Source organism: Falco naumanni, chromosome 20, assembly GCF_017639655.2.
Source record: "Falco naumanni isolate bFalNau1 chromosome 20, bFalNau1.pat, whole genome shotgun sequence".
In the NCBI taxonomy this organism is placed as follows: domain Eukaryota; kingdom Metazoa; phylum Chordata; class Aves; order Falconiformes; family Falconidae; genus Falco; species Falco naumanni.
Genome location: NC_054073.1, coordinates 2,244,545 through 2,267,173, shown reverse-complemented (window position 1 = coordinate 2,267,173; position 22,629 = coordinate 2,244,545). Strand labels below are relative to the sequence as shown.

General features: G+C 66.8%; 5 protein-coding genes across 6 annotated transcripts; 3 read left to right on the top strand and 2 right to left on the bottom strand.

Moving 5' to 3' along the window:
* Positions 1 to 48: 48 nt before the first annotated feature.
* On the bottom strand, positions 49 to 3,900 carry ADAMTS4 (ADAM metallopeptidase with thrombospondin type 1 motif 4). Its single transcript, XM_040577868.1, has 9 exons — positions 3,747 to 3,900; positions 2,703 to 3,026; positions 2,381 to 2,513; positions 2,114 to 2,284; positions 1,737 to 2,023; positions 1,471 to 1,657; positions 1,180 to 1,355; positions 933 to 1,108; positions 49 to 844 (listed from the first exon to the last, which is right to left on the bottom strand). Exons 1-9 carry the CDS (start codon positions 3,876 to 3,878, stop codon positions 433 to 435), a joined length of 1,998 nt encoding a protein of 665 aa, XP_040433802.1. The 5' UTR covers positions 3,879 to 3,900; the 3' UTR covers positions 49 to 432.
* A 2,336-nt stretch (positions 3,901 to 6,236) lies between these two features.
* NDUFS2 (NADH:ubiquinone oxidoreductase core subunit S2) lies at positions 6,237 to 12,072 on the top strand. The gene is made up of 14 exons (XM_040618684.1): positions 6,237 to 6,352; positions 6,460 to 6,563; positions 7,410 to 7,600; positions 8,299 to 8,419; positions 8,614 to 8,726; positions 8,837 to 8,911; positions 9,075 to 9,152; positions 9,387 to 9,472; positions 9,836 to 9,955; positions 10,103 to 10,232; positions 10,812 to 10,907; positions 11,146 to 11,229; positions 11,745 to 11,802; positions 11,905 to 12,072. Exons 1-14 carry the CDS (start codon positions 6,270 to 6,272, stop codon positions 11,940 to 11,942), a joined length of 1,377 nt encoding a protein of 458 aa, XP_040474618.1. The 5' UTR covers positions 6,237 to 6,269; the 3' UTR covers positions 11,943 to 12,072.
* Positions 12,073 to 12,414: 342 nt separating this feature from the next.
* Positions 12,415 to 14,457, top strand: FCER1G (Fc fragment of IgE receptor Ig). Its single transcript, XM_040577845.1, has 5 exons — positions 12,415 to 12,711; positions 13,079 to 13,170; positions 13,355 to 13,396; positions 13,712 to 13,732; positions 14,108 to 14,457. Exons 1-5 carry the CDS (start codon positions 12,654 to 12,656, stop codon positions 14,162 to 14,164), a joined length of 270 nt encoding a protein of 89 aa, XP_040433779.1. The 5' UTR covers positions 12,415 to 12,653; the 3' UTR covers positions 14,165 to 14,457.
* A 305-nt stretch (positions 14,458 to 14,762) lies between these two features.
* FCGR2A (Fc fragment of IgG receptor IIa) lies at positions 14,763 to 19,409 on the bottom strand. 2 transcript variants are annotated; one of them, XM_040618585.1, is made up of 11 exons: positions 19,222 to 19,409; positions 18,482 to 18,502; positions 18,147 to 18,395; positions 17,608 to 17,871; positions 17,225 to 17,509; positions 16,728 to 16,997; positions 16,311 to 16,619; positions 16,133 to 16,213; positions 15,710 to 15,731; positions 15,490 to 15,623; positions 14,763 to 15,403 (listed from the first exon to the last, which is right to left on the bottom strand). In XM_040618585.1, the coding sequence occupies exons 1-11, from the start codon at positions 19,274 to 19,276 to the stop codon at positions 15,267 to 15,269; spliced, it is 1,827 nt and encodes a 608-aa protein (XP_040474519.1). In that variant the 5' UTR covers positions 19,277 to 19,409; the 3' UTR covers positions 14,763 to 15,266. The 2 variants fall into 2 exon arrangements, with proteins under 2 accessions (XP_040474519.1, XP_040474520.1); XM_040618586.1 differs by having other exon boundaries at positions 15,496 to 15,623.
* On the top strand, positions 19,407 to 22,457 carry PEX19 (peroxisomal biogenesis factor 19; the record flags this gene model as incomplete). Its single annotated transcript, XM_040577983.1, has 8 exons — positions 19,407 to 19,952; positions 20,371 to 20,463; positions 20,588 to 20,732; positions 21,299 to 21,384; positions 21,467 to 21,628; positions 21,711 to 21,887; positions 21,981 to 22,025; positions 22,124 to 22,457. Coding segments are annotated over 8 exons (1,317 nt in total), but the record flags the coding sequence as incomplete, so codon positions are not given.
* Positions 22,458 to 22,629: the final 172 nt, after the last annotated feature.

The following is a 22,629-nucleotide window of genomic DNA, read 5'->3' as shown; positions in this document are numbered from 1 at the left end:
TGCTGGGAGCAGTAAGGGAGGGTTAATGCAGCCACAGCTGCTCCCGAGCGTTGTTGCTGTGCCTGGTACCGCTGCACTGATCACCACACGCCACGCCAGTCAGCTCCATAAATAGCTTTAAATAACAGCAATGCAATAAATCACAGCTGAGTGGCTGTGCCAGGGGGGACTGCAGCCAGGGCAGGGGCCCCTGGGGCCTGCCCAGGGGGCCACCCCACTCTGCCCATGCAAGGGCTGAGGTAGATGCGGTTACCTGCACCGGGGTTTGTCCCCTGCGTGGCACAAGCCCCTGGAGCTGTGCTGAGGGGCTGCCCAATGCCGTTCTGTGGACAGTGTCCTGGCTGCCAATGGACAATAAATAACCAAATAAATAGGAGCTGTGGTGCCGCTGGGATCGCTCCCTGGCCGAGCCACAGCCCCGATGGGCTTGTGTCACTGCTGCTTGTGCCGGTGGTTCCTGAGGATCTCCAGGATCTCGGCTTTCTGCTTCTCCCAGGCTGCTGATGGGCTTCTCTGCGCCCGGGGCAGAAAGAAGCTGTATTTCAATCTTGGTGGGCGCCGCTCATCCACCACCAGTGCCTGCAGCACCAGGGGCTCATGCAGCGGCCCCCGGCCTGCCAGCATCTCGGTGGCTGCCGTGGCCCCGCTGTAGCGCAGGGTCGCACCACCCGCCAGCACCACGTCAGTCGGGGAAGGCACAAGGACATAGCCACCGTTGAGGAGGGAGTTGCCAGCCGGCTGCCTCAGTGCCAGGAAGACATCCTCACCGCCTTGCGCCGAGATCTGCCGGACCAGGAGGTGCGTGGCACCTGCCGGGATGGTCACCACGTCGTTGTAGCCATAGCTGTGGGGCACAGCGAGGTTGGAGGGGACATGATGGCAGCCGGCAGGTGGCATGCCCCCAGCCCCACCGCCACCGTTGGGGTGCTTACCGGGGTTTGGTGAAGGAGCCATAGACTTTGGTGCAGCTGGAGCCATCGCCACCGCACATCATGCATTTATCGAACTTCTTCTTGGAGCCAATGACGCGGTCGCAGCCAGCAGGGATGCAGCGGCCCTGCACACACACCCCTGTGCTCTCAGGGGAGCAGGGCGTTCCGTCGGCCACCTGTGGCATGGCACAGCCTCAGCGCCTGCCGGCGGCACCCTGGGGTGCCTGGCAGACAGGGGAACACTCACCCTTGGCTGCAGCACATGGTAGTAGCCCAGGGTTTGGGACTGGCAGGTCAGCTTGCACTGGTCCCGCTCAGAGACGCCACTGTAGCGCGGCACCCAGTCCAGGGGGGCCGGGAGCCCCTTGACGAGGTCAGGGCGATGGTTGTAGGCGGCACACTGCTCTTCCCGGAAGGTGAGGGCTGCCGGCAGCAGTGTAGCACAGTCGGCACCAGCAGCAGCCCCCAGCCTGCCCCCATAACCTGCACCGGGGACCGGTGCAACCCCTGCTCCCCACCCCTGGCCAGCCCCACTCACGGGTGCTGCCGGGACACTCCTCCACGTTGCAGGACTGGAAGCGGGTGCGCTTCCCCTCACAGTACCGGCCACCGTGGCGAGGTGCCGGCGCGGTGCAGTTGCGGTGGGAGAGCTGGACGCCACCACCGCAGGTCCGTGAACACCTGCCCCATGGCCCCCATGGCCCCCAACCACCATCCACAGGTGTCTGCAGCCAGAAAACAACAGGGAGTGTCAAACCTGAGCTGGTGGGTGAGTGCCCACCCTGCCGCCTCTCCAGGACTCACGGTGAGCTCCTGCAGGCGGCCAGTGCCAACGCAGAGCCCATCCATGCAGACCCTGCCCGGTGCGCACGGTGTGCCATCGGCCCAGGGGAAATGCTTCGTCTGGCAGACAGAGCGGCCACTGATGTGGCCGGTGCACCACAGCGAGGCGCAGGGCGGCTGCAGGTCACCGCAGTGCCGCGAGTGGGGCCCGAAGGTGAGCTGGCATTGCTGCAGCACTGGGTAGGTGCTGCCCGGCAGCGCTGAGGGCAGCTGCAGCCACTCCAGGGGCTTGTCCAGGAGGCAGTGACCTGCGGGGACATGGCACTGCTACACCAGGGGTCCCTGAGAGCACCGAGATGGGATGTGGCTGCACCAGGATCCCCTGTGCTGGGTCGTACCATGGCCATTGTCCAAGAAGTCAGTGATGAAGTGGGTGCTGCAGGGGGACCACACCTCACCGGGATCCAGCGAGGAGAGGACAGGGGCCATCATGTGGCGTGTGGCTCCAGAGCGGCTGTTCAGCTCCTGGCAGGGCTGGGAGGTGTCGTGCAGCATGTTGAAGATGTGGCCTGTGCCGAGGGACAGTGGTGTCAGCCCTGGAGGGGCTCATGGGTGGCAGTAGGTGTGCTCTGTGTGTCCCCCCCATGCTGGCCCCCGCTGCTCACCCAGCTCATGGGCGACTGTGAATGCCGACTGTAGCCCATCGTCTTCCACAACGGCACAGCTCCGCTCGGGGTCACAGATGGTGCCCACGTCAGCCATGCCCAGCGTGTCGCAGGTGGCTGCCCCGCACAGGTCCTGGGGGCAGGCAGAGCATGGGGAGGTGCTCCAGGGCACCCCAAGCCCAGCCAGCACCCAAACTCTCTGGGGTGGGCCCATCTGAGGGGCACCCAGGGACCCTGCCAGCTCACGACCACCCTGCAGGGACCCCAAAGAGCCCTGCAGTACCCCCGCAATAACCCCCCAGCTTTCACCCCCCACACACACCTGCCGGGTGAAAAGGATGGCGGTGTCAAAGTGGAGGGGACTGTCCTCGTCGGGGACATTGAGCCCCCTCTGCCACTGGCAGAAGTTGCGGAGCATCTGGGCAGCGTTGGAGGTGGTGGGGGGCCCCGGGGTGCCCTGGCCCAGCACCACCAGCCGCGTCACCCGCAGCTCCACCGCGTTGCCCAGGCTGCCGTGCCGGAAGGACCGGGCGGCCGCCGCCAGCACCGCCAGCAGGTACCGGTGGAGCCCCGCGCCGTGGAACTGGGCCATCGACTCATCCGCCACCACCAGCATCTCCACGTACCGCGGCACCGAGGCGAAGCGCTGTCGGGAAGAGGGGCGCTGGGGCAGGGCACCGGCGCCAGCCCGTGCCCCCCAGCACCGTGCCCGTGCCAGCCCGGCACACCCCGGTGTCTCCGGGCCCTGCACCAGCGTGTCCCAGTCCCCTCGGGCGGGTCCCGGCCGCGCCTCTGGAGGCGGAGGGGAAGCCCGCCCCGGCCCGCCCCTGGCCCGGCCCATCTCGGCTCGAAGTATCCCAGAGCCCGCCCATCCCGGTCCCAGTCCGTCTTGGTCCGTTATGTCTCGGTCCATCCCAGTCCCAGCCCATCACTGTTCAGTGCGTCCCGGTCCATCCCATCCCAGTCAGTCCCGGTCCGTCCCGGTCCATCCCAGCCTATCCTGGTCCCAGTCCATCCCATCCCAGTCAGTCCCGGTCCACTCTGGTCCGGTGTGTCCCATCTCTGTCCATCCCAGCTTATCCCAGTCAGTACCGGTCCGGAGTGTCCCAGTCAGTCCCAGTCCACTCCAGTCCGGTGTGTTCCATCTCTCTCCATCCCAGCCCATCCCGGTCAGTCCCCGTCCGGTGTGTCCCCGTCCATCCCATCCCATCCCGGTCAGTCCCGGTCCACTCCGGTCCGGTGCGTCCCATCTCCGTCCATCCCATCCCATCCCGGTCAGTCCCCGCCCGGTGTGTCCCCGTCCATCCCATCCCATCCCGGTCAGTCCCGGTCCATCCCGGTCTGCCGTGTCCCGGCCCAGCCGTACCTTGGCTCTCCTCGGGGCCGGCCCCACGCGGGACCGTGCCCCGGCTTCGTCCGGTGCCGTTACGGGACAGGCGGGTCCACGCGCGGCACCGGCGGCGGCGGCTACCAGGAGCGCCAGGAGCGCGCGGCGCATGGCCCGGGCACCGCGACAGCGCCGCGACAACAGGTCCCCGCCGGCTCTGCCCCCGCCGCCTCCTTTTAACGGGCGAGAGAGGCGGCCCCGGGCGGGCGGAGCGCGGCAGGGAGCCCCGGCCCTCCCCCCCCCCCCCCCCGTCGTTCCGGGAAGGCAGAGCAGGGTCCCCAGGGAGCTGGGCCGAGCCGGGGGATCCCCCTCACCGACACACCCTCGCTGGGATCCCCCTCACTGGGACCACCTGCACCAAGACGCCCTCACCTGCACAGGGACCCCCTCACCAGGACCCCATTGCTGGAGTCCCCTCACTGGGACCCTCTCTCCGGAACTGCTGCAGGGCACCCCCAGGGCAGCAGGGGCCAGAGGCAGTGCAGGTGCCTGCTGGGGCCAGCCCTGGTGTGCCCAGGGTGGGCACGGGGCTGGGGGCACCCCAGGGTGCTCTCCCACCCTGCAGCACCCGCTGCCCCCTAACACCCCACTGCTCTGTCCCCTTTATCCTTGCTGGTCCCTTTCATCCCTCTTTATCCTCCTCATCCCACCTTGTCCCCTCCATCCCTGCCCATCCCCTCCATCCTTTCCCCATCCTGTCTCTTCCATCCTTCCTCATGCTCTTCATCCACTCCTGCCCCATCCATCCTCATCCTCTTCATTCATCTCTTTGCCCCCCATCCCTTCCTGTCCCCTCATCCCAGCCTTCCGGTGCCAGCCGGTCTGTCCCCTCCCCATGTCCGCACTTCCCAGCAGGGCCACCCGTGTGTCACACCCGAGTCACCTCCTGGACCCCAGCCCAGCTGGGCAGGACATGGGCCACATCCTGCTTCCTCCCTTCTCGGAACGAGGGGGCAGGGCCCAGCTGCCCTCCCTGCCCCAGCACCCCTTAGCACTCCTGTCTGGGGGTCCCCTGGGTGCTGCCATAGGGTGCTGGTGCTGGTGCCGGTGCCATCCCCGCCATCCTCAGGGAGAACAACAGGGTGACGCGGCCTGGCACAAAGGGAGCCGGTGGCACTCGGCGCTGCCGCACAAAGAGCCTCTGTGCTGGTGCCCCAGCAGTGCTGGGCTGCACCCACGGGACCTCGCCGGCACCGCAGCCGGGCCTGGCTGGGACAGCACCTGCCCCGCACCCACCCATGTGCGGGAACAGTGCCGCCATGGGAACGTGGAGCCCACCGAGAGCTCACCATGGCCTTGGCACCTGTGTGGCCAGCAGCCAGCACGTGCAGTATCCGCCAGGCTCCAGCATCCCCCGGGCTGCAGCATCTGCTGTCTCTGGCATCCAGCACAGCCGGCATCCCCAGGGTCTGACATCTGCTCTGGCCAACATCCGCCACCTTCAGCATCTGCCACATGCAGAATCCACCCTCTCTGTCATCTGATGGCTCCAGCATCCCCCCAAGTCCAGTATCCCCAGCTCCAGCATCTCTCCAGCTTCAGTATCCCCAGCTCCAGCATCCCCCACAGGCCTGCTGTCTGAGCCATGGGGCACCCCTGGGTGCTGGCAAGGGCTCAGCATCAGGGGCTCATCCTGGCCCAGCTCCCCTGCCCAAGGCTGGACCCAGCCCCAGCAGGGTGGCCCCATGCCAGGGGGGGCAGCCAGTGGGCAACATCTGGGCAGCATCAGCCTGCGCAGCCACCGTGACTCACGCTGCGCTGTGTGACCTCAGGAACAGCCTTGACGTGGGTTTGGCTGCTGACGTCACTGGGGACAGTGATGCAGGAGAAGGCCACGGGAACCAGCATGACCCCACGGCTGTGGGGACATGGGAGGGGGGGGCACAGGGGACATGGGGGGTCCTGGCACAGCAGGATGGTCCCCGTGTCCCCTGGCAGGGGGGCCAAGTCCAGATGCCAGAGTCTGGGAACTCCCCAATGGTGGGGGTGGGGTGCGTGTGTGTGCTTGGCGAGGGTGGATGCGGGACTATTTTGGTCACCCCCACCCAGCATCCTCATGGCAGCCCGGTACCTGTCCCCCCAGCACCCGCACGGGGACACTGTGGGTGTCACAGAAGGTGGCAGGGGCCACCCCCAGCTGCAGCGGCCCCTGAGCAGGGAGGTCTGGGGACACACGTCCCCCCGCCATCGCGCCAAGGCACCTTGCTCCTCTTTCGCCCGCCACATGCTGCTCACCCCGTCCCCTCCGTCCACATGCCCGTGCCCGCCGCAGTCCCCTCCGTCCCTTCCCACGAGGCCGCCCCGTCCCGCAGCCAGCCTCTGCCCGGCACAAAGATGGCGGCAACGCCCGCGGCCGTTTCCCGTCGCCTTCAATAACGGCGCCGGTGCGGCCCGCAGCCAACGCGGCGGCGCGGCAGGGCTCCGCCTGCCCCCGGCGTGCGCCCGGCCCCGCCCCCTGGCGGCCGCGCGGGGGGGCGGCGCACGCGCAGTGCCAAGGGCAAGATGGCGGCGCTGCGGGCGCTCGGGCGGCTGCGGGCACCTTCGGGTCTGCGGGCAGCGGCGCGGCTGGGGCTGGCCCCGGCCCGGTGAGAGCGGCGGGGAGCCGGGGGGCCGGGGGCGGCGGCGGGAGGCCGGGGCTGGGGGCGGCAGGGCCGGTCCCCCCCCCCCCTCACGGCCTGTCCCCGTCCCGCAGGGCGCACCAGTGGCAGCCCGATGTGGAGTGGGCCCAGCAGTACGCCGGCGCCGTCATGTACCCCAGCAAGGAGACGGAGAAGTGGGTGCCGCCGCCCTGGAACGGTGAGGGGCCCTGGCGGGGGAGGCCGGGGCCCTTGGGCCCGGGGGAAAACCTGGGGAGAGAGGCCGAGGCCCCGGGTGGGCCCGGGGCAGCGAGCCGAGGCTCTGGGGGTGCTCTGAAGCCCTTCGGGCGGCCTGGAGGGGATCTGGAGGCTCTGGAAGGGTGTCAGGGGCTGCGGGTGGGCCCTGGAGGGGTGTTGGGGGCCATCGGGGGGGCTCAGTGGGCTCCAGAGCCGGACCGGCGTTCCTCGGATGCCCTGTGGGTGCTCGGGTCTGCGTGGGGTGTGCTCAGGGCCCAGTGGGGCTCGCGTGGGGCTGGGGGGTGCCCTGCAAGGACTCAGCGGGGCTCAGGTCTGCCTTGTTCTCCGGCGTGTCCCGTGGGTGCCCAGGTTTCAAGGGATGTGGGTGTAGGGGGCGAGTCCGCTGGGAGCTTTAGCCCCACCCGTGCCCCCCCAAGCTGCTGCAAGGGGCTCCTGTGACAGGCTTTGAGCTTCTCCTTCCTTGGTTCTCCTTGCTGGTTCTGCAGAACTCCCCGTGCCTGGTCTCCGCTGCAGCCCCGGCTCCTCCCTGGCTTCTTGCGCTCCGGGGAGAGCGGTCAGCGCAGGCTGAGCCTCCCAGGAGGCCCTTGGACCTGGCCCAGGGGTCTTGCGTTGAGCTGAGACTGGAGCTGGCGGTCGGGACGCTGTGTTCCTGATGTCCGGCCAAGCGCTGAGCTCGGCTTGAACGCCTGTCCAGCATCCGCTCTGCGTGCCTGTGCTGCTGGGAAAGGCCGAGCACTCTTGGGGGCAGTGGTGCCTCTGGGGGTGGATGTTCCTCCCTGTCTGACTCTCCTCTTTGCTACCTGAGCAGACAGGGACCCTCTGGCTCACAAGAAAGTCTCAAGTTTGACCATAAACTTTGGGCCTCAGCACCCGGCTGCCCATGGGGTCCTGCGGCTGGTCATGGAGCTGAGCGGGGAGACGGTGAAGAAGTGTGACCCCCACATTGGCCTCCTGCACCGAGGCACTGAGAAGCTCATAGAGTACAAGACGTACCTCCAGGTAAGGTACAGTGGGCTCCCAACGCTTCCCCATCCCAGGGGCTGGTGTCTGTCTGGGGAGAGACAGGGGTGTTCTTTTGGGGTGAGAAAACTAGGAGCTGAGGGGTTGTTGGTGTCCATCTGTCTGCAGCTGTCTGATTGGGTGCATCAGCAGCTTCCTTGGTGCACTGGGAAGGGATTATTTGCCTGTTGGGTTTTGCAGCAGGGTTTGTAAACAAGCCCCACTGATTTATTATCCTGATTGGATTTTAATCTTTCTGTTGGCAGGAGAAATGGAGCTTGAAATAGCTCGGGACTGGTCGGGGGGGCACTGCCTTGGCTGGCTGCTGCAGCTCAGGACAGCGCCCACGCTCAGCTGTGTGGCAGTGACAGTTTTCAGCTGAGGATGCACAAGGGACTGGGGCCCTTGCAGTGTCTGTGAAAACTGGCAGAGGGATGTTTTCTGTCTTCCTTCATGCCTTATCCCAAGGCAGGGCTGTCCATGTGTCCGCTCCAGCCTGGAGCTGGAGCTTCTGGGCTGTGTTTACAGCTGCTGTCATGCTTGGTGCTCCCTGAACTGGGAGGACGCTGCGCCTGGTGGCTGCATCCCAGCACTCCCCAGCTGCGGTGAAGCTTCTGAGTGCTCTCCATCAGTCCTGGGTGTTTGCTACCCTGCTGCAGGTGCCAGCTGCCGCCACTCAGGGACATTTCTTTTGGCAGGCACTGCCCTACTTTGACCGTCTCGACTATGTCTCCATGATGTGCAACGAGCAGGCCTATTCCCTGGCCGTAGAGAAGCTGCTCAACATCCGCCCGCCCCTGCGGGCTCAGTGGATCCGAGGTGAGGGCGTACCTGCACGTCCCCACACTGTTTCTGTGAGGCTCCAGCTCCCATCCCGGAGGCAGGCAGTCCTGCCTGCCCTGCTGAGAGCTCATAGCTCCCAGCTTTCTGGGGGCTCAGCCCCTGTTTGCTCTCCCCAAGGAGGGGGCACAAGGCCCGAGGTGCTCAGCCACCTGTGCCCTCTCTGCCCCCAGTCCTTTTCGCAGAGATAACCCGGCTGCTCAACCACATCATGGCTGTGACCACACACGCACTGGATATTGGGGCCATGACCCCATTTTTCTGGATGTTTGAGGAGAGGGAGAAGGTAAAGTGCAGCACAGCCACACCGGGGGATTGGCATAGGGGCAAATCTGTGGCTCGGTGCTGCCCGCGGGGCCATGCACTGGAGCAGTGGGCTCTCCTCTGTCCTCACAGATGTTTGAGTTCTACGAGCGGGTCTCAGGGGCACGGATGCACGCCGCCTACATCCGCCCCGGTGGGGTGCACCAGGTAAGGGTGGCTGTGCTGTACTGTGGCTCCTGCAGAGCCCTTCCCATCTGGCGGGGATGTGCGAGGTGTCCCTGGATGGGTGACCACCCTTCCCCTGCCTCCCTGCCCGTGTCCCCAGTGCCGCTGGCTGTGCGTGGGCTGACGTCCCTCTCTTCCTGTGCAGGACTTGCCCCTGGGGCTGATGGATGACATCTATGAGTTTGTGAAGAATTTCTCCATGCGGATAGACGAGGTGGAGGAGGTGAGCAGGATGGGAGCCAGACTTCTGCTTGAAACCTGGGAGAGAGGGACAGTCCCCATTTCCCAGCACTCTGAGGGCTGGAGTCTTGCGTTGCCTATCCCCTGGGCACGGGCAGCACGGGGTTATTCCTCCTGTGGCAGTAGTGACAAGGTGACACAGGTCAGGAAAGAGGGTGTGCAGCTGGGGAGGGCAGCCGGTGCGAGGGACGGGTGACTAACACCTTGCTGCCTGCAGATGCTCACAAACAACCGCATCTGGAAGAACCGCACCATTGACATTGGGGTGATAACGGCAGAGGAGGCTCTCAACTATGGGTTCAGGTGGGTCCCGTGGCTCCCAGGGATGCCTGGCAGGGGGTGGATCAGCCTCCTGCCACTGCCCAGCTGCGTCTGAAGGTCTCAGCCCTGACTGCAGGAGTCCCCATGGCTGATTGGAGCTGCCTCGGGGCCTGATGGCGGCTCTCCGGTGACCACAGCTTGGCAAGAGCTGTGACACTGTGTCCTGCCTGGCTTTACTCGCCTGATGTCCCTGAGCCGCCATCCTGTGGCTGCTGCTCAGGGCTGTGGGGAGTGTGCGGGCGAGGGATATGTGGCTGCTTCTTTCCCCTGTGTCAGGGTCCATTTTGGGGTGTGGGGAGGGCCGGGAGCTGGCGTGGGGCTGCTCACCCACCTCCCTCCACCTAGTGGGGTGATGCTCCGGGGCTCGGGGATCCACTGGGATCTGCGCAAGACCCAGCCCTACGACGTCTATGACCAGGTGGAGTTCGACGTCCCCATCGGCTCCCGGGGCGACTGCTATGACAGGTAAACCACGTGCTGTCTCTGCCGGGGGCTGCGGGAGGCCTTGGCAGGGTCACACCTCCACTGTGGGGCTGTGATGAGGCTGTGGCTTCCCCATGGGGCGCCCACTATGCTGGGCATGGGGTCCTGAGCAGCGTGGGGGTCCCACAGGTACTTGTGCCGTGTGGAAGAGATGCGACAGTCCCTCCGTATCATCCTCCAGTGCCTCAACAAGATGCCTGAGGGGGAGATCAAAGTAGATGATGCCAAAGTCTCCCCTCCGAAGCGGGCAGAAATGAAGGTAAACATGCTGCCTTCCCCCACCGGGCCTCGCTGCTGGCTGCGCGTTGGTGCTGGCGAGCAGGAAACGCTGTTGGGCATGTCAGATGCTTCCGCTGAGGCTTTTGCTGATGTTATTTGCTGCTGCGTCTGTTCCCCGGCTCAGCTGGGGACTGCCTGGCCTGCTGTGTGCTGTCCCTGCCGGGTCTGGCAGCGTCTGGGCAGGCAGCACGGCTTTGTGCCGGGGGGGTTCCCTGCCTGCTGAAGCTGCGCCTGAGCTCTGCAGCAGCCTGGCCCCGTGCAGCAGAAGGGAATCTCCCTGCCCTGGCTCTTCCTCGCCCAGCCCAGCTTGGCCAAAAAGCCACTCTGGTGAGGGCAGGTGCTGGCAGAGCAGAAGCCGGCATGGAAGAGATCTGGCAGTGCCCTGCCTCGTCATTCCACATGCTTGTTATGGCCAGTGGCCATATGAACGTGGCCACCACCCTGGTTCCCACGCTTTGCTCTCTGTCACCAGCTGCCGAGGCGCAGGCAGAGACGGGCAGTGTTTCTTGCCTGCACAGGGCTGCTCGCCCTTGGTGACTGTGCCCTCCTCTCTCCACAGACGTCCATGGAGTCCCTGATCCATCACTTCAAGCTCTACACGGAGGGCTACCAGGTGCCCCCTGGAGCCACCTACACAGCCATTGAGGCCCCCAAGGTGCAACTTCTCATAGCGTTACGGGGACAGTGGGCTCTGTTGTGGTGAAAGGTGTCCTGTGCCACTCTCTGGGGACGTTGTGCTGCTTGTGTCACTGACTGGGTGGGCTGTCCTGTCCCCAAGACTCTGCTCTTGTACCAGACTGATGTTTGAGGGCTGGACAGTGCGGCTGGGATGCAGAGCCTCAGCCCCCCAGCAGCGTCACCATGTCACCAACCCCATTCCTGTGTCCTTGCAGGGCGAATTTGGTGTCTATCTTGTCTCAGACGGCAGCAGCCGCCCCTACCGCTGCAAGATCAAGGCACCTGGATTCGCTCACCTGGTAGGAGAGGCTGGGGTGGCTGGTGGCATCGCCATGCTGGTACCTGCGGTGCGGGTGGGATTTGGGCTGGAGGGGACAAGTGCAGCCTGGGATGAGTGCTCTTTCCCGCTCTCCTTGGCTGGGCTTGCTCCGCCGCAGCCCCAGCGCATCTGCTGTGACCCCAGCTCGCCTCTCGTGCCTCTGCCGTTAGAGCTGGCTTCCTTTTTCTGCTGATAACTGACCGCTTCCCCCAGCTCCTCCCCAGCGGGTCACACTGGCTGGGGCAGCACCCCCTCCCCTGTCTGCCCATCCACCATGGGTGAGGGGTGGTGGTGTGGGCCCCTCTGCCACCACAGCACCCGCTCTGGAAGCAGTGAGCCCCACCAGGCCCTGTGTGTTCACTATTGTTTCGCAAACCCGGGAAGCGGAGCTGTCCCTGCCTGCCTGGGCAGGCCTGGGGCCAGGGTGGGGGGTGCTTGGGGGGGCTCTGGAGAGGGGGCTGTGGACTGATGGGGGTCCCTTGTGCTCTGCTTCAGGCGGGTCTGGATCGGATGTCGCAGGGCCACATGCTGGCAGATGTCGTGGCCATTATTGGTATGTTCCCTCCTTGGACTGGGGGCTCCCATGGCTACTGGGGGGGCTTCTGCCCCATTGTGGGGGGCTGGTCATGCTATGACCCCTCTTTCCCTCCTGCAGGCACACAGGACATCGTCTTCGGGGAGGTGGATCGGTGAGGTGCCAGCCCCGCTGTGCCCATCTCCTGCTGTGTGTGCTGCTCTGGGCGGAAGGGTCCCCCTGCCCCCCCCCTCTCCCCGTGCCCCCTTCTTCATCTGAGTCAAATAAAGACTAAACTGGGTCCTTCCAGGCCAGTGCCCCATCTCTGCCTCTTCCCTTATCCAGCCAAAGCCTGGTGAAACCCTCCTCCCTTTCCCATGTGAGGCTTGTGGTCAAGAGCTTCCCCTTCCCGTGGTGGCAGCCCCCTGGTGCAGGACCCTCCGTGGCCGGGAGGAGCCCGGGGGGACCCACAGAGTTTCACCTGCAGCAGCCCAGGTTTGGGTGCTGCTGATTCCTGCAGGCTTTCTCCGACAGCCTTCGTCCACCCCGTGGCTGGTGGGTGCTCCTGCAGCCCCTGTGGCTGACCGCAGCAGGGAGGGAGCTGCGGTACCACCGGGGCCAGGGTGGGCTGGGCACAGGGACGGCGGGTGGCACGTGGGGACGGCGGGGACAGCTCGCTGGGCCCTTGAGCAACATCCCCACCGCCCATTGTGGGAAGTGGGGACGGCTGCGCGGGCCAGTTCCCCAGTGCCACCGGGGCCAGAGGAGGGGGGAAGCCAGCAGAGGCGGTGCGAGCCGGCCGGGGAGGGGTGGCGGTGGCGCTTCTCTGCGGTTGCTGATTGCGGCACGACAGCCCCGACCGGCCGGACCTCGCGGGGCCTCGTGGAGGGATGGGCACCCGCCTGCTGCTCGCCGCTGCCCTGCTGCTGCTGTGGACCCCGGCCACAGGTGGGGATGGGGGTCCTGCGGGGATAGGGAGCAGCTGGGTGGGTGCATGGCCATTGGGCTGGCTCTCCGAACTGCGTACTCGCCATTTGGTGTGAGTCAGGATCCATCGAAGGCCCCTCCCAGGGTCCTTGTGTTATGGAGGGGCACCCCAGGGAAGGTCCTGGTGGGCTCCAGTGCTCTCCAACACCATCCAAGGGGGTGTTGGTGCCACCTGGGATCCCCCGGGACCCTCTGCTGTTGGCAGCACGCAGAAAGTGGTGATGCTTGGAGGTGGCGGAGCTGAGCTCTCAGCAGCCAGGATGGGTGCGGGACCCATCCTGGGGCCATGCTGACCTGGGACACCCTCCCACCCTCCCATTGTCCCCAGAGGCCCTGATGGAGCCGGAGATCTGCTACGTCCTGGATGCCATCCTCTTCCTCTATGGCATTGTACTCACCGTCCTCTATTGCCGCCTGAAGGTGAGTGCCAGGATCCGGCCTCATCTCAGGGACCAGCTAAACCCCTGGCACACCCTGTTTTTTGGGGGGGGACCCCCAGGAGGCCACAGCTTCCAGGGCTTCCCCACCTACGCTGAGGCTTTTTCCTCTTATTTCTTTTGTTTGTTTATTTTTTATTTCGGGCAATCCCTTCGCCCCCCTGCAGTTCCTGGTTCACCGAGCATCGCAGCAGGGAGCCGGCAAGGAGGTAGCAAAGGGCAGCCAGGACTCTGGGTGGTTTGGGGCTGGGGTACCCTGGGAGGGACGGGCCCCCTCAGCCAGCACCCACCCTAGCTGATGCTGTAGCTGCGGAAGGGGAAAGCAAAGGGGAACATGCTGGGGGGAGGGCTCTGGTGGTCTTGGGCTGGGAGGGGAAGAAATCCAGGAAACCTCATGGCTTCACCCCACTTCGCCAGGGATTGGGGGGGGGGGGGGCAGAGCAGGACAGGGGTGTCTGTGTGTCCGTGTCCCTCATCCTGCCCCCCTCAGCTCTTTCTCTTTCTCTTTCTCTTTCCTGGAGCAGAAGGAAGAAGCTGTCTATGCAGTAAGTCAGCCTGGGGATGATGCATTCTGGGAGGGGGTCCTGTCCTGGGGGGGGCCCTACCTATGGCCGTGTCCCCTGGTGGGGTGCCGTGTCCCCTGGTGGGGTGCCTGTATCCCACTGGGTGTCCCGCCCCGTAGGGATGCCTCACCCTGGTGCTGTATCCCACGTGCGCTGTTACCTGGGGGAGGGTGCCCTGTCCCCCATTCCCCCCCTGGGAGCACCCACCTTGGGTGCAGCCCCCCACTCCATAACAGCCCAGGGCCCTTCCCTGGGGCAGATGTTGGGTGCGAAGCCCCCGTAGTGGGGTGATAGCCTGGAGGGGGGTGGCCGTCGTGAGGTGGGGGGGAGCACCCTGTAACCCCCTCTCCCATGCAGGGGCTCAGCGGTGAGAGCCAGGAGATGTATGAAACCCTCCAGATGAAGCATTCCTGACTGTGTCCTGCTGCCGTGCCACAGACGTTCCTCGTTGCCCCATCCCCCCCCAGCAGCTGGGGACGCCCCTATGCCCCCCCCCATTCCCTCCCCCAGGACTGTGATGGAGAACTGGAGCTTTTCCCCCCTGGAAATGGCTGGGTTTGGCCCCGAACTGCCTCCCGACCAGGCACTGGCACAGCCTGAGTACTGCTGCTGTGCTGGGACCTCCTGAGCCAGCGTGGGGCTGGAGCTGCCTGGGGCACATGGTGCTGTGTCCCCTCACCCAGTAAAGCAGCACCAGTGTAAACAGAGCAGGAGGGTTTGTTGTAATGGCATGGTGACGATGGCACCGGCTGCTGGTGGGGCTGGACACGGTGTGGGGACAGTGATGATGGCAGCTGCCAGCAGGGCTGGGTGCTCGACAGGGACAGTGGCACCGTGTCCTGCTGGGGACAGGGACCCCTTGGGGATGGTGGCACCATCTGATGGGGATAGAGCCATGGGGACAGGGGGACGGTGGGGCTGGAGATGGTAAAACCAGTGCCCAGCAGCAGCTGCTGTGTGTTTCTGGGCAGAGGAGATGCTTCTGTGGAAGAAAAACCCCACCATTTCCCCATTTAACTAAAAAACACTGTATTTTGGGGGCAATACCATGGGAACGGCTCCTGTGCCCTGCTGTGGCCCTGCAAAGAATCCCCCAGCACCCTCGGTGGGGAGGGGACCAGTAGCAAGAACCCAGCACCTCTGAGCCTGGGGGGGGCCCTGGGGGCTCCTCAGGCCTTGGGGGTCCCGCTGCAGGGGGAGCAGGGGATTGCTGGCAGCACTGGGGAGTCCTGGCAGGAAGGGGGAGGACTGGGAGGGGGAACAGGGAGCCCCTGAGGGTGCTGGGAGGGGGAATGGGGAGCACTGGGGTCACTGTGTAGCCCCACACAGGATCCCCCCCCCAACTCGAGTTGGGCTCTGCTGATCCGGATCGGGCCCCGAGCCGAGTGGGCGCCCCGTGGCAGCCGTGGGGTTTGTGTCCAGGGGTTTTCCCAGGGTATGTGGGGGGGGACACACCCGTGGGTGCCCACTGGTGGGGACACCAGCATGCACCAGTGCAGGGGCGGTGTCCCTGGTGTCACGGGATGTTCTCGTAGATGTCACTCGGGAGTTGTGGCTGTGCATGGGGACCCGGCAGCACCGCGTACGTGACAGGTGGCTCCCATGGGGGTGGGGGATGGGGGGAGCCCCAGGGGGGCCGAGATGCTGATGTGCCTGGAAGAGAATCGGTTCAGGGGCGCAGGCTGTGGGTGGTGGCACACGCGGGTGGCGTCCCCTGTCCCCTTACTCACTGTACTCACCCTCACCCTGCTTGGTGACCACAACATGGGTGTACAGCACCTCCTCGTCCTCCACCTCCTTGTTCTTCAGCACCCTGGGGTGGGCTGCGGGCTCTGGCAGGTGACCCTCAGGCTCCGGGGGGGCAGTGGGGTCCCTGCGGGGACAATGGGGTGTCTGGGGAGGGGGCTGTCCCAGCCCTGGGGGAAGGGGCTTTGCAGCTGGACCCCCTTGCCCACTCACCTGCCCTGGCTTCTCCTGGTGGCTGCAAGGCAAGAGAGGGGCATTAATGGCCCTGGGGGTTCCCAGGGTGACAGTGGTGAGGGACCCCCGGGATCCCAAGCCAAGGGCCCTGGGGCTCAGCCCTGCATGGCCAGGAAGGAGAGGCGACCCCCCCCCCAGACCCCTAGACCGCTGGCACCCCAGGCTGGCAGTACCAGGGGCTCAGCCCTGCACACCCAGATGAGATGGGGGAGCGTGGGCTGCCAGCAGGGAGCACCCCCAAACTACCCCCCAGCACCCTGGAGCTAAGAGCACTGGGGGGCTCAGCCCCAGCCAAGACGGGGGACACGGGGTGCAGCCCCATCCACCTCCTCCAGCTGGTGCGGGAGTCTTTCACCCCAGCCAGGACCTCTGACCCCCAGCCCCCCAGCGCAGGTGACCCACCTGCACGATGCCGGCGCCGGAGCTGCCAGCCCACGGCAGCGAGCAGGAGCAGGAGGGGCACGCTGAGCCCCGTGGCCGTGGCTGGGGACAGAGCGGAGATGAGCCTGTGTCAGCCCTGGCGCCGGGGGGTGGACCCCCACAGGGACCCGGGGAGGGGGGGGATGAGTGCGACCCCCACCTGTGCCCTGATGCTGCCATCCCTGTCCCGGCAGCACCACGGAGAGGGTGAGCACCGGGCTGCGCGCCCAGAAGACGCGGTGGGTGCCCAGGCTGTTGGTGGCCAGGCACTGGTAGGTGCCGGCATGCTCAGGCCCCACGGCCCCCAGGGACAGAAGGGGCCCCCAGCCCAGCTCCTGCCTGTCCCGCAGCCAGGTGAAGTTCACGGGTGCGGTGCCTGCCCGCACCGAGCAGCTCAGGTTGAGGTTTTCACCCGCCAGCACCGACGGCTCCGTCCTTGCCATCGCAATGGCAGCACCGGCCACCGGCACTGCCAGGCAGAGGGACAGTGCCAGGGTCAGAGCAGCGGCTGCTCCCCGGCGTGGGACCGGCCGATGCTGCGGGTGGGGGGCACCCCAAGCCGGAGGGTCCTGCTCACCCAGGACGGTGACCCGCAGCGGCGGGCTGTCAGCTGTGGTGCTGCCATCGGTGACGGAGCAGTGGTAGCGGCCGCTATCCTGGCGCCCCGCGGCGTGGAGCTCGTAGCGGGGGCCCACGGCCAGCCGTGTGGCTGAGCCCTGCCGGTGCCAGGAGAAGGAGAGGGGCCCCGTCCCCACGGCCACCGAGCAGTTCAGCACCAGGCGGTCGCCCTCCACCACCTGCCCCCCGGGGGGCTGCGCCACCAGGGACACCCCTGAGACTGGGACCCCTGCGGGGAGGAGATGGGCAGGGACAGGGGACCGCAACCCGTGGAGAGGGGGGACCCCAGGGAGGGATGGGGGGGCCAGAAGAGCGAGTGGAGACCCAGGCAGGGGTGGGGGGACCCCAGGGAGGGACAGAAGGGTGTGGTGAGGGATGGAGGGACCTGGGAAGGGATGGGGGGACCTGGGGGGGCTACCCAGGCCTGGTACACCCCCATCCCTCCTGCACACTCACTGTACACGGTGACAGTGACCGGGGCACTGTGTTTCCACACGCTGGCTGTCTCTGTCCGCACTTCGCAGTAGTAGTTCCCTGAGTGAGACAGCCCCACCGCCAGCAGCTGGAGCTGGGGGGAGCCCTGGGGCCCCCCAACTACCACCCTGTCCTTGTAGAAGATGTACTGGAGGTGGGCAGGAGGCCGCAGGGGGCTGGAGCGGCTGGAGCAGTTCAGGGCCAGGGGGCTTCCCTCGGTGATCTCGGCCGGGCCCTCCAGGCGCAGCACTGGCACCGAGAAGAGCTCTGGGAAGGAGCCGGGGGGGCGACGGTGACCCCGAGCCTGCTAGGTAGGGGCAGGGAGGCTGCACCACACTGGGTGGGTGAGGGGAGTGGGTGCTCACCTTGCACTGTCACCATTACCGGTGCCGATTTCTGCCACCCTGCTAACAAGTACTGCACCACAGCCTGGCAGTGGTAGTGCCCGCTGTGGTGCAGCTGCAGGGGCTGCAGGTACAGCTCAGCCCCCAGGGTGGGACCCTTCAGCACATCCCGCTCATGGAAGAACTGCACCTGGCTGATGTGCTTGTCCTTCCAGCCCCGGCAGCGCAGCTGCAGCCTGTCCCCTTCCAGCAGCGTCTGCGCCGGCACCTGCAGTATCAGCCAGTCTGCAAGAGAAGGCTGTGGCAGCTGGGGCACAGGGATGCAGCCAGTGGGCTCCCATTGCATGGGGAGGCATTGGTGTGCAGGGGGATGCACCAGCATGCACGGGGATTGCACCCAGTGATGCGCAAGCGATGCAGCCAGCGTGCACACAGATGCACCTGGGTGCACAGGATGGGCTCCTGTCACATGAGGGGCAAGAGGCTGTGAAATGGAGCCCACCCAGAGCCCTGGGGACACCTGCAGGTGTCAAGATGAGAGCACCAATCCTGCCCCTCACCATTTGAGAAGCTGAGGGTGATGGGGGGGCTGAGCTCAGCACCGGGGCCACGGCACTGGTAGCTGCCGCTGCCGGGGTAGTCTTTGGAGGCACGGATGCGGTCAGATCCTTCCTGCCACCACAGCCTATTGTTGATGTACCAGTAAGTGTGGCCAGGCATACCGGAGCCCCGGCAAGTCAGCATCACCATCTCAGTCTGGAACACCGGCGTCCAGGGAGGATCCAGCGTGAGCTGGCTGAGCTGGGTGCCTGCGGGGTGACAGGGGATGCCAGGCTGCCAGGCCACCCGGGGTGCCTGGGGACAGCAGGGTTGGGGACCGGCAGTGAGGACTCACCAGCGAGGCCAAGGGCTTGGGCTGGAAGGGAGAAGGGAAGAGGGGCTGGGTGGGGACTGCTGCCACGGGGACACCAGCACTCAGGGGACGGGGCTGTGGGGGCTGTCCCCAAGCTGTCCCTACGGGGTCACTGGCACCCATGGGAAAGGCCATGGGAATGGTCCCCCAGGGCACCCAGCAGAGCCCAGGGGACATGTCTGCATCAGAGCCACCCACGCATCACATCTGTGTGCCATGGCTACCCCGAGCTGGCACAGGTCACAGGGACATGTCTGCCCCCTCCACAGCCCCGTCCCCATGGCCCCATCCCCATGGCCCCATTCCTATGGCACCTGTCCCCATCCCTACAGTGCTCATCTCTATGTCCCCATCTCCACAGCCCCATCCCCATGTCCCCACCCCCACAGGCACCCCAGCCACATGGTGTCAGTCCCCACATCTCCACCCCTGTAACGCCTGTCCCCGCATTGCCATCCCCACCGCCCTGTTCCCACTGGCCACCCCAGCCCACAGTGCTGGGCGTGCTGGGCGTGCTGGGCGTGCAGCCCCGTGGGCTGGCTCTGCCGGCATTGGGGACCTCAGGGGACCCCGCAGCCACCCCACGCTCCCTGCCACGGGCTGGCCAGTGCCACTGGATTCTGCCTCAACCCACTGCTCCCCGAAGCAGGGAGGGATCCAGGCGCCCATCCCCATGGCATCAGGTCCCCTGCCAGCCCCACGGCCCGTGCCCGGGCACTCACCCCAGAGGAGCACCACCACGCTCCTGGCCATGCCGTGGCTGCCAGCCCTTTGCATAGCAGCTTTTTGGGGAAAGGGGAAGGAACGCTGCTTCCGCGTCCCCACGCCTTTGCCCCAGCCCCAGGGCACACGTGGCTGGTGGGGTGTAGCAGGGACCGGGGCCAGCCGGTTCCGCAGGGGCCTCTGACCCCGTTGCCCAAGGGGACCCCTGGGCACTGGGACCCACCAAGGACACAGGGCACAAGTGGCCCTGTGGGCGATCTGCACCCACGAAGGGCTGAGACCCCCCTGGCTGGAGCCCCCGACGGACTGGGACGCCCGAGGGGCTGAGACCCCCGAGGGGCCGGGACCCCCGAGGGGCTGGGACCCGCGAGGGGCTGGGACCCGCGAGGGGCTGGGACCTCAGGAATCAGCATCCCGTGGGCTGGGACTCCCAGAGGGCCGGGATCCCGAGGGCTGGGACCCGAGGGACCGGGACCCCAGGGCCGGGACCCCGTGGGCTGCCCCGGCTCCGCGGTACTGGGTGGTCGCGCCGCCCCGACTGAGGGGCCTCACGCCACGCCCCGGGCGCTGCGGCGCCGCCTGGCGGACGCAGTGGGGAACGGCGCCGCGCGGGGCGGGGCTCGCTGGCGGGAGGCGGGGCCTCCCGGCGGAGGCGGACCCGACGCCAAGATGGCGGCGGAGCCGGGCCCGGGCCCGGGCCCCGACCCGGAGCTGGAGGAGCTGCTCGACAGTAAGAGAGGGGGCCGGGGGTCTTTGGGGTGCAGTGGGGCAGGGGTTCTTTGAGGTGCAATTATTGGGGGGTGCAGTGGGGCAGGGGGTCTTTGGGGTGCACTTATTGGGGGGGTGCAGGGGGGCAGGGGGTCATTGGGGTGCAGTGGGGCAGGGGGTCTTTGGGGTGCACTTATTGGGGGGGTGCGGTGGGGCAGGGGGTCTTTGGGGTGCTTACTGGGGCACAGCAGTGTGAGGGTCTCAGGGCAGGCCCCCCAAGACGGGGCTGGCATTGGGGTCCGTGGGGCAGAGCAAGGCAGGGGGGGCCAGCCTGTGCCACAGGGTGGGGGTCACTGTGGGGTGCCAGGAGCTACTCCGGGGATGGGGGGTCCCTGGGCCAGCGGTGCCCGGCGGCCCCCCTCAGCCCAGCCCCTCCCCAGGTGCCTTGGACGACTTCGAGAAGGCCAGGCCCGCCGCCCCCCCCCCCGCCGCCCCCCGCCGGGGCGCAGCCCTCGCTCAGCGCCGCCGCCAAGGTGCGCCGCTGCCAGGATGCGCCCGCCGCCCTCGCCCCAGCTCGCAGGGAGGGGGGACACAGTGACACGCGGTGGGGGGGCCTGACCGTGCCCCTCTCCCCAGGCCTCCCTCTTCGCCTCGCAGGAGAGGTTCTTCCAGGAGCTGTTTGAGGGGGAGCTGGCCTCGCAGGCCGCGGCCGAGTTCGAGCAGGCCATGCAGGAGCTGGCCCGGGAGGAGCCGCACCTGGTGGAGCAGTTCCAGAAGCTGTCGGAAGCGGCGGGCAGAGTGGGTGAGTGGGGCCGGCACGCGGGCGGCCCCGCCGGGCGCAACCCCTCAGCGCTGTTGCCAGTGGGTTTAAGAAGACGGCGAAGCGGCGGCCGCCCTCCCTGGCTGCTGGCTCGGTTGCGCCAGGGTTGGCGTGTTGCAGCCTGCTGAGACCTTGCTGTGCCAGCAGCGTGGCAGCACCCGAATCGGCCCCAGCAACCTCTTGCCGGCAGGCAGGGATCCGAGGTCACGGCAGAGCGAGCAGCGTGTGCCGGCCCAGGGTGGGATGGGGTTCTGGGGGCACTGGCGGTGGAGGGGTTCCCACCATGCTAGGTGGTTCGGTTCAGCTTGGGGCTGGCTGGCACCTCGCTGGTGGTGCGGTGCCAGGGCTCACCAAGCTCCGCCAGCCACTACCATGGTGGAGCAGGACGGGGGGAAGATTTGGGGGGCTTTCAGGGGATACCTCGGTCCTGCAGGCTCTCAGGACCCCCATTTGGGAGCAGGGTCCCCAAGACAAGACCTTGTCGTGCGGGGTGCCACAGGGTGCTCGGTCTCCCCCCATCCCCAGCCAGCATCTCCTGGTCCCTGCAGGCAGTGATGCGACGTCACAGCAGGAGTTCACCTCCTGCTTGAAGGAGACGCTGAGCGGCCTAGCCAAGAACGCCACCGACCTGCAGGTACAGCCGCCCTCCCGCCAGCCAAGCGAGGTCCCCCCGGCGGTGACCCCATCCCAGGGGGGTGCTGACCATGTCCTTGCAGAGCTCCTCGGCCTCAGAGGAGGAGCTGGCGAAGGCGCTGGAGGGGCTGGGGCTGGAGGAAGGCGACGGCGAGGGCAGTGTCCTGCCTGTCATGCAGAGCATCATGCAGAGCCTGCTCTCCAAGGATGTGCTCTACCCCTCGCTCAAGGAAATCACCGAGAAGGTGGGGGGGGGGGGGTCTGGCTGTGCCAGGGCATGGGACGCACGTGGCAGTCCCGGCGTGACCTGCCACCGTCCCCACACAGTACCCCGAGTGGCTGCGGCAGCACGGTGAGGCGCTGCCAGCTGAGCAGTACGAGCGGTACCGGGCGCAGCATGGCGTGATGGGCCGCATCTGCCGGCAGCTGGAGGGTGAGCAGCCAGGCGAGGGCGAGGAGGAGCGGCGGGCACGCTTCGAGACCCTCCTCGACCTCATGCAGCAGGTGAGTAGTGAGGGGACAGACACCCCTGACCTCCCCAATGCCAGCTGCACCCCCCTCCAATGCCACGCTTAACCCCCTGTGTCTCGCCCTCAGCTGCAGGACCTGGGACACCCGCCCAAGGAGCTGGCCGGGGAGTCGGTGAGTGTCACCGGGAGCCCCCTGGGGGGGCGGGGGCCCCACCCGGACCCCCCCCAGACCCCTGGGTCCCCCAGCTCACTCCCCCCTCCTCCCCACAGCCCCCTGGCTTCAACCTGGAGCTGCCGGGCGCGGCGGGCGGCGAGCAGTGCTGCCTCATGTAGCGCCAGCAATGGGACAGGGGTGCCCACGGCCCCCCAGCGCTGCACTGCCAGGGGCAGCCCCTGCCTCGTTACAGACTAATTGAGGCCCCCGACGAGGATGAGGATGAGGATGCCGAGCAGAGCTGGGGCCACAGCGCGGAGGAGCGGGGCTGGATGTGGCAGCTCTGCCATCCCGCACCGGGGGGTGGGCCAGGGGGTGGGGGATGCAGGGACCCCCAGCCTGGGGGCACGTATGTCCCCCCGATGTCTCCAATAAAGGTGTTGGCAACTACCGTGGCTCCCGCCTGGGGAAACTGAGGCAGGGGCGGCCGGCGGCACCCTGCTGAGGGGGGGGAGCATGGGGGGACCCCGAGTAACGCAGCGGGGGAGGGGGCACAAGGAGACCCTGCAGTGACGGGGGGCACAAGGAGACCCTACAATGACACGGCGCAGGGGCCCACGGC

What these genes read in the sequence shown, in the direction of transcription:
- FCGR2A (XM_040618585.1), bottom strand. Translation starts at nt 19,276, where the DNA reads ATGCAAAGGGCTGGCAGCCACGGCATGGCCAGGAGCGTGGTGGTGCTC. An exon ending in CGTGGTGGTGCTCCTCTGGG is followed by an intron (nt 18,503 to 19,221) that starts GTGAGTGCCCGG and finishes TCTCCCTTCCAG; the next exon opens with CCCAAGCCCTTGGCCTCGCT. An exon ending in CCGGCGCCGGCATCGTGCAG is followed by an intron (nt 15,732 to 16,132) that starts GTGGGTCACCTG and finishes CTTGCCTTGCAG; the next exon opens with CCACCAGGAGAAGCCAGGGC.
- FCER1G (XM_040577845.1), top strand. Translation starts at nt 12,654, where the DNA reads ATGGGCACCCGCCTGCTGCTCGCCGCTGCCCTGCTGCTGCTGTGGACC. An exon ending in TCCTCTATTGCCGCCTGAAG is followed by an intron (nt 13,171 to 13,354) that starts GTGAGTGCCAGG and finishes GCCCCCCTGCAG; the next exon opens with TTCCTGGTTCACCGAGCATC. An exon ending in AGCAGGGAGCCGGCAAGGAG is followed by an intron (nt 13,397 to 13,711) that starts GTAGCAAAGGGC and finishes TTCCTGGAGCAG; the next exon opens with AAGGAAGAAGCTGTCTATGC.
- NDUFS2 (XM_040618684.1), top strand. Translation starts at nt 6,270, where the DNA reads ATGGCGGCGCTGCGGGCGCTCGGGCGGCTGCGGGCACCTTCGGGTCTG. An exon ending in AGTACAAGACGTACCTCCAG is followed by an intron (nt 7,601 to 8,298) that starts GTAAGGTACAGT and finishes TTCTTTTGGCAG; the next exon opens with GCACTGCCCTACTTTGACCG. An exon ending in GCCCCGGTGGGGTGCACCAG is followed by an intron (nt 8,912 to 9,074) that starts GTAAGGGTGGCT and finishes CTTCCTGTGCAG; the next exon opens with GACTTGCCCCTGGGGCTGAT.
- ADAMTS4 (XM_040577868.1), bottom strand. Translation starts at nt 3,878, where the DNA reads ATGCGCCGCGCGCTCCTGGCGCTCCTGGTAGCCGCCGCCGCCGGTGCC. An exon ending in CGGCCCCGAGGAGAGCCAAG is followed by an intron (nt 3,027 to 3,746) that starts GTACGGCTGGGC and finishes TCTTCCCGACAG; the next exon opens with CGCTTCGCCTCGGTGCCGCG. An exon ending in GGCTCCTTCACCAAACCCCG is followed by an intron (nt 845 to 932) that starts GTAAGCACCCCA and finishes TGTGCCCCACAG; the next exon opens with CTATGGCTACAACGACGTGG.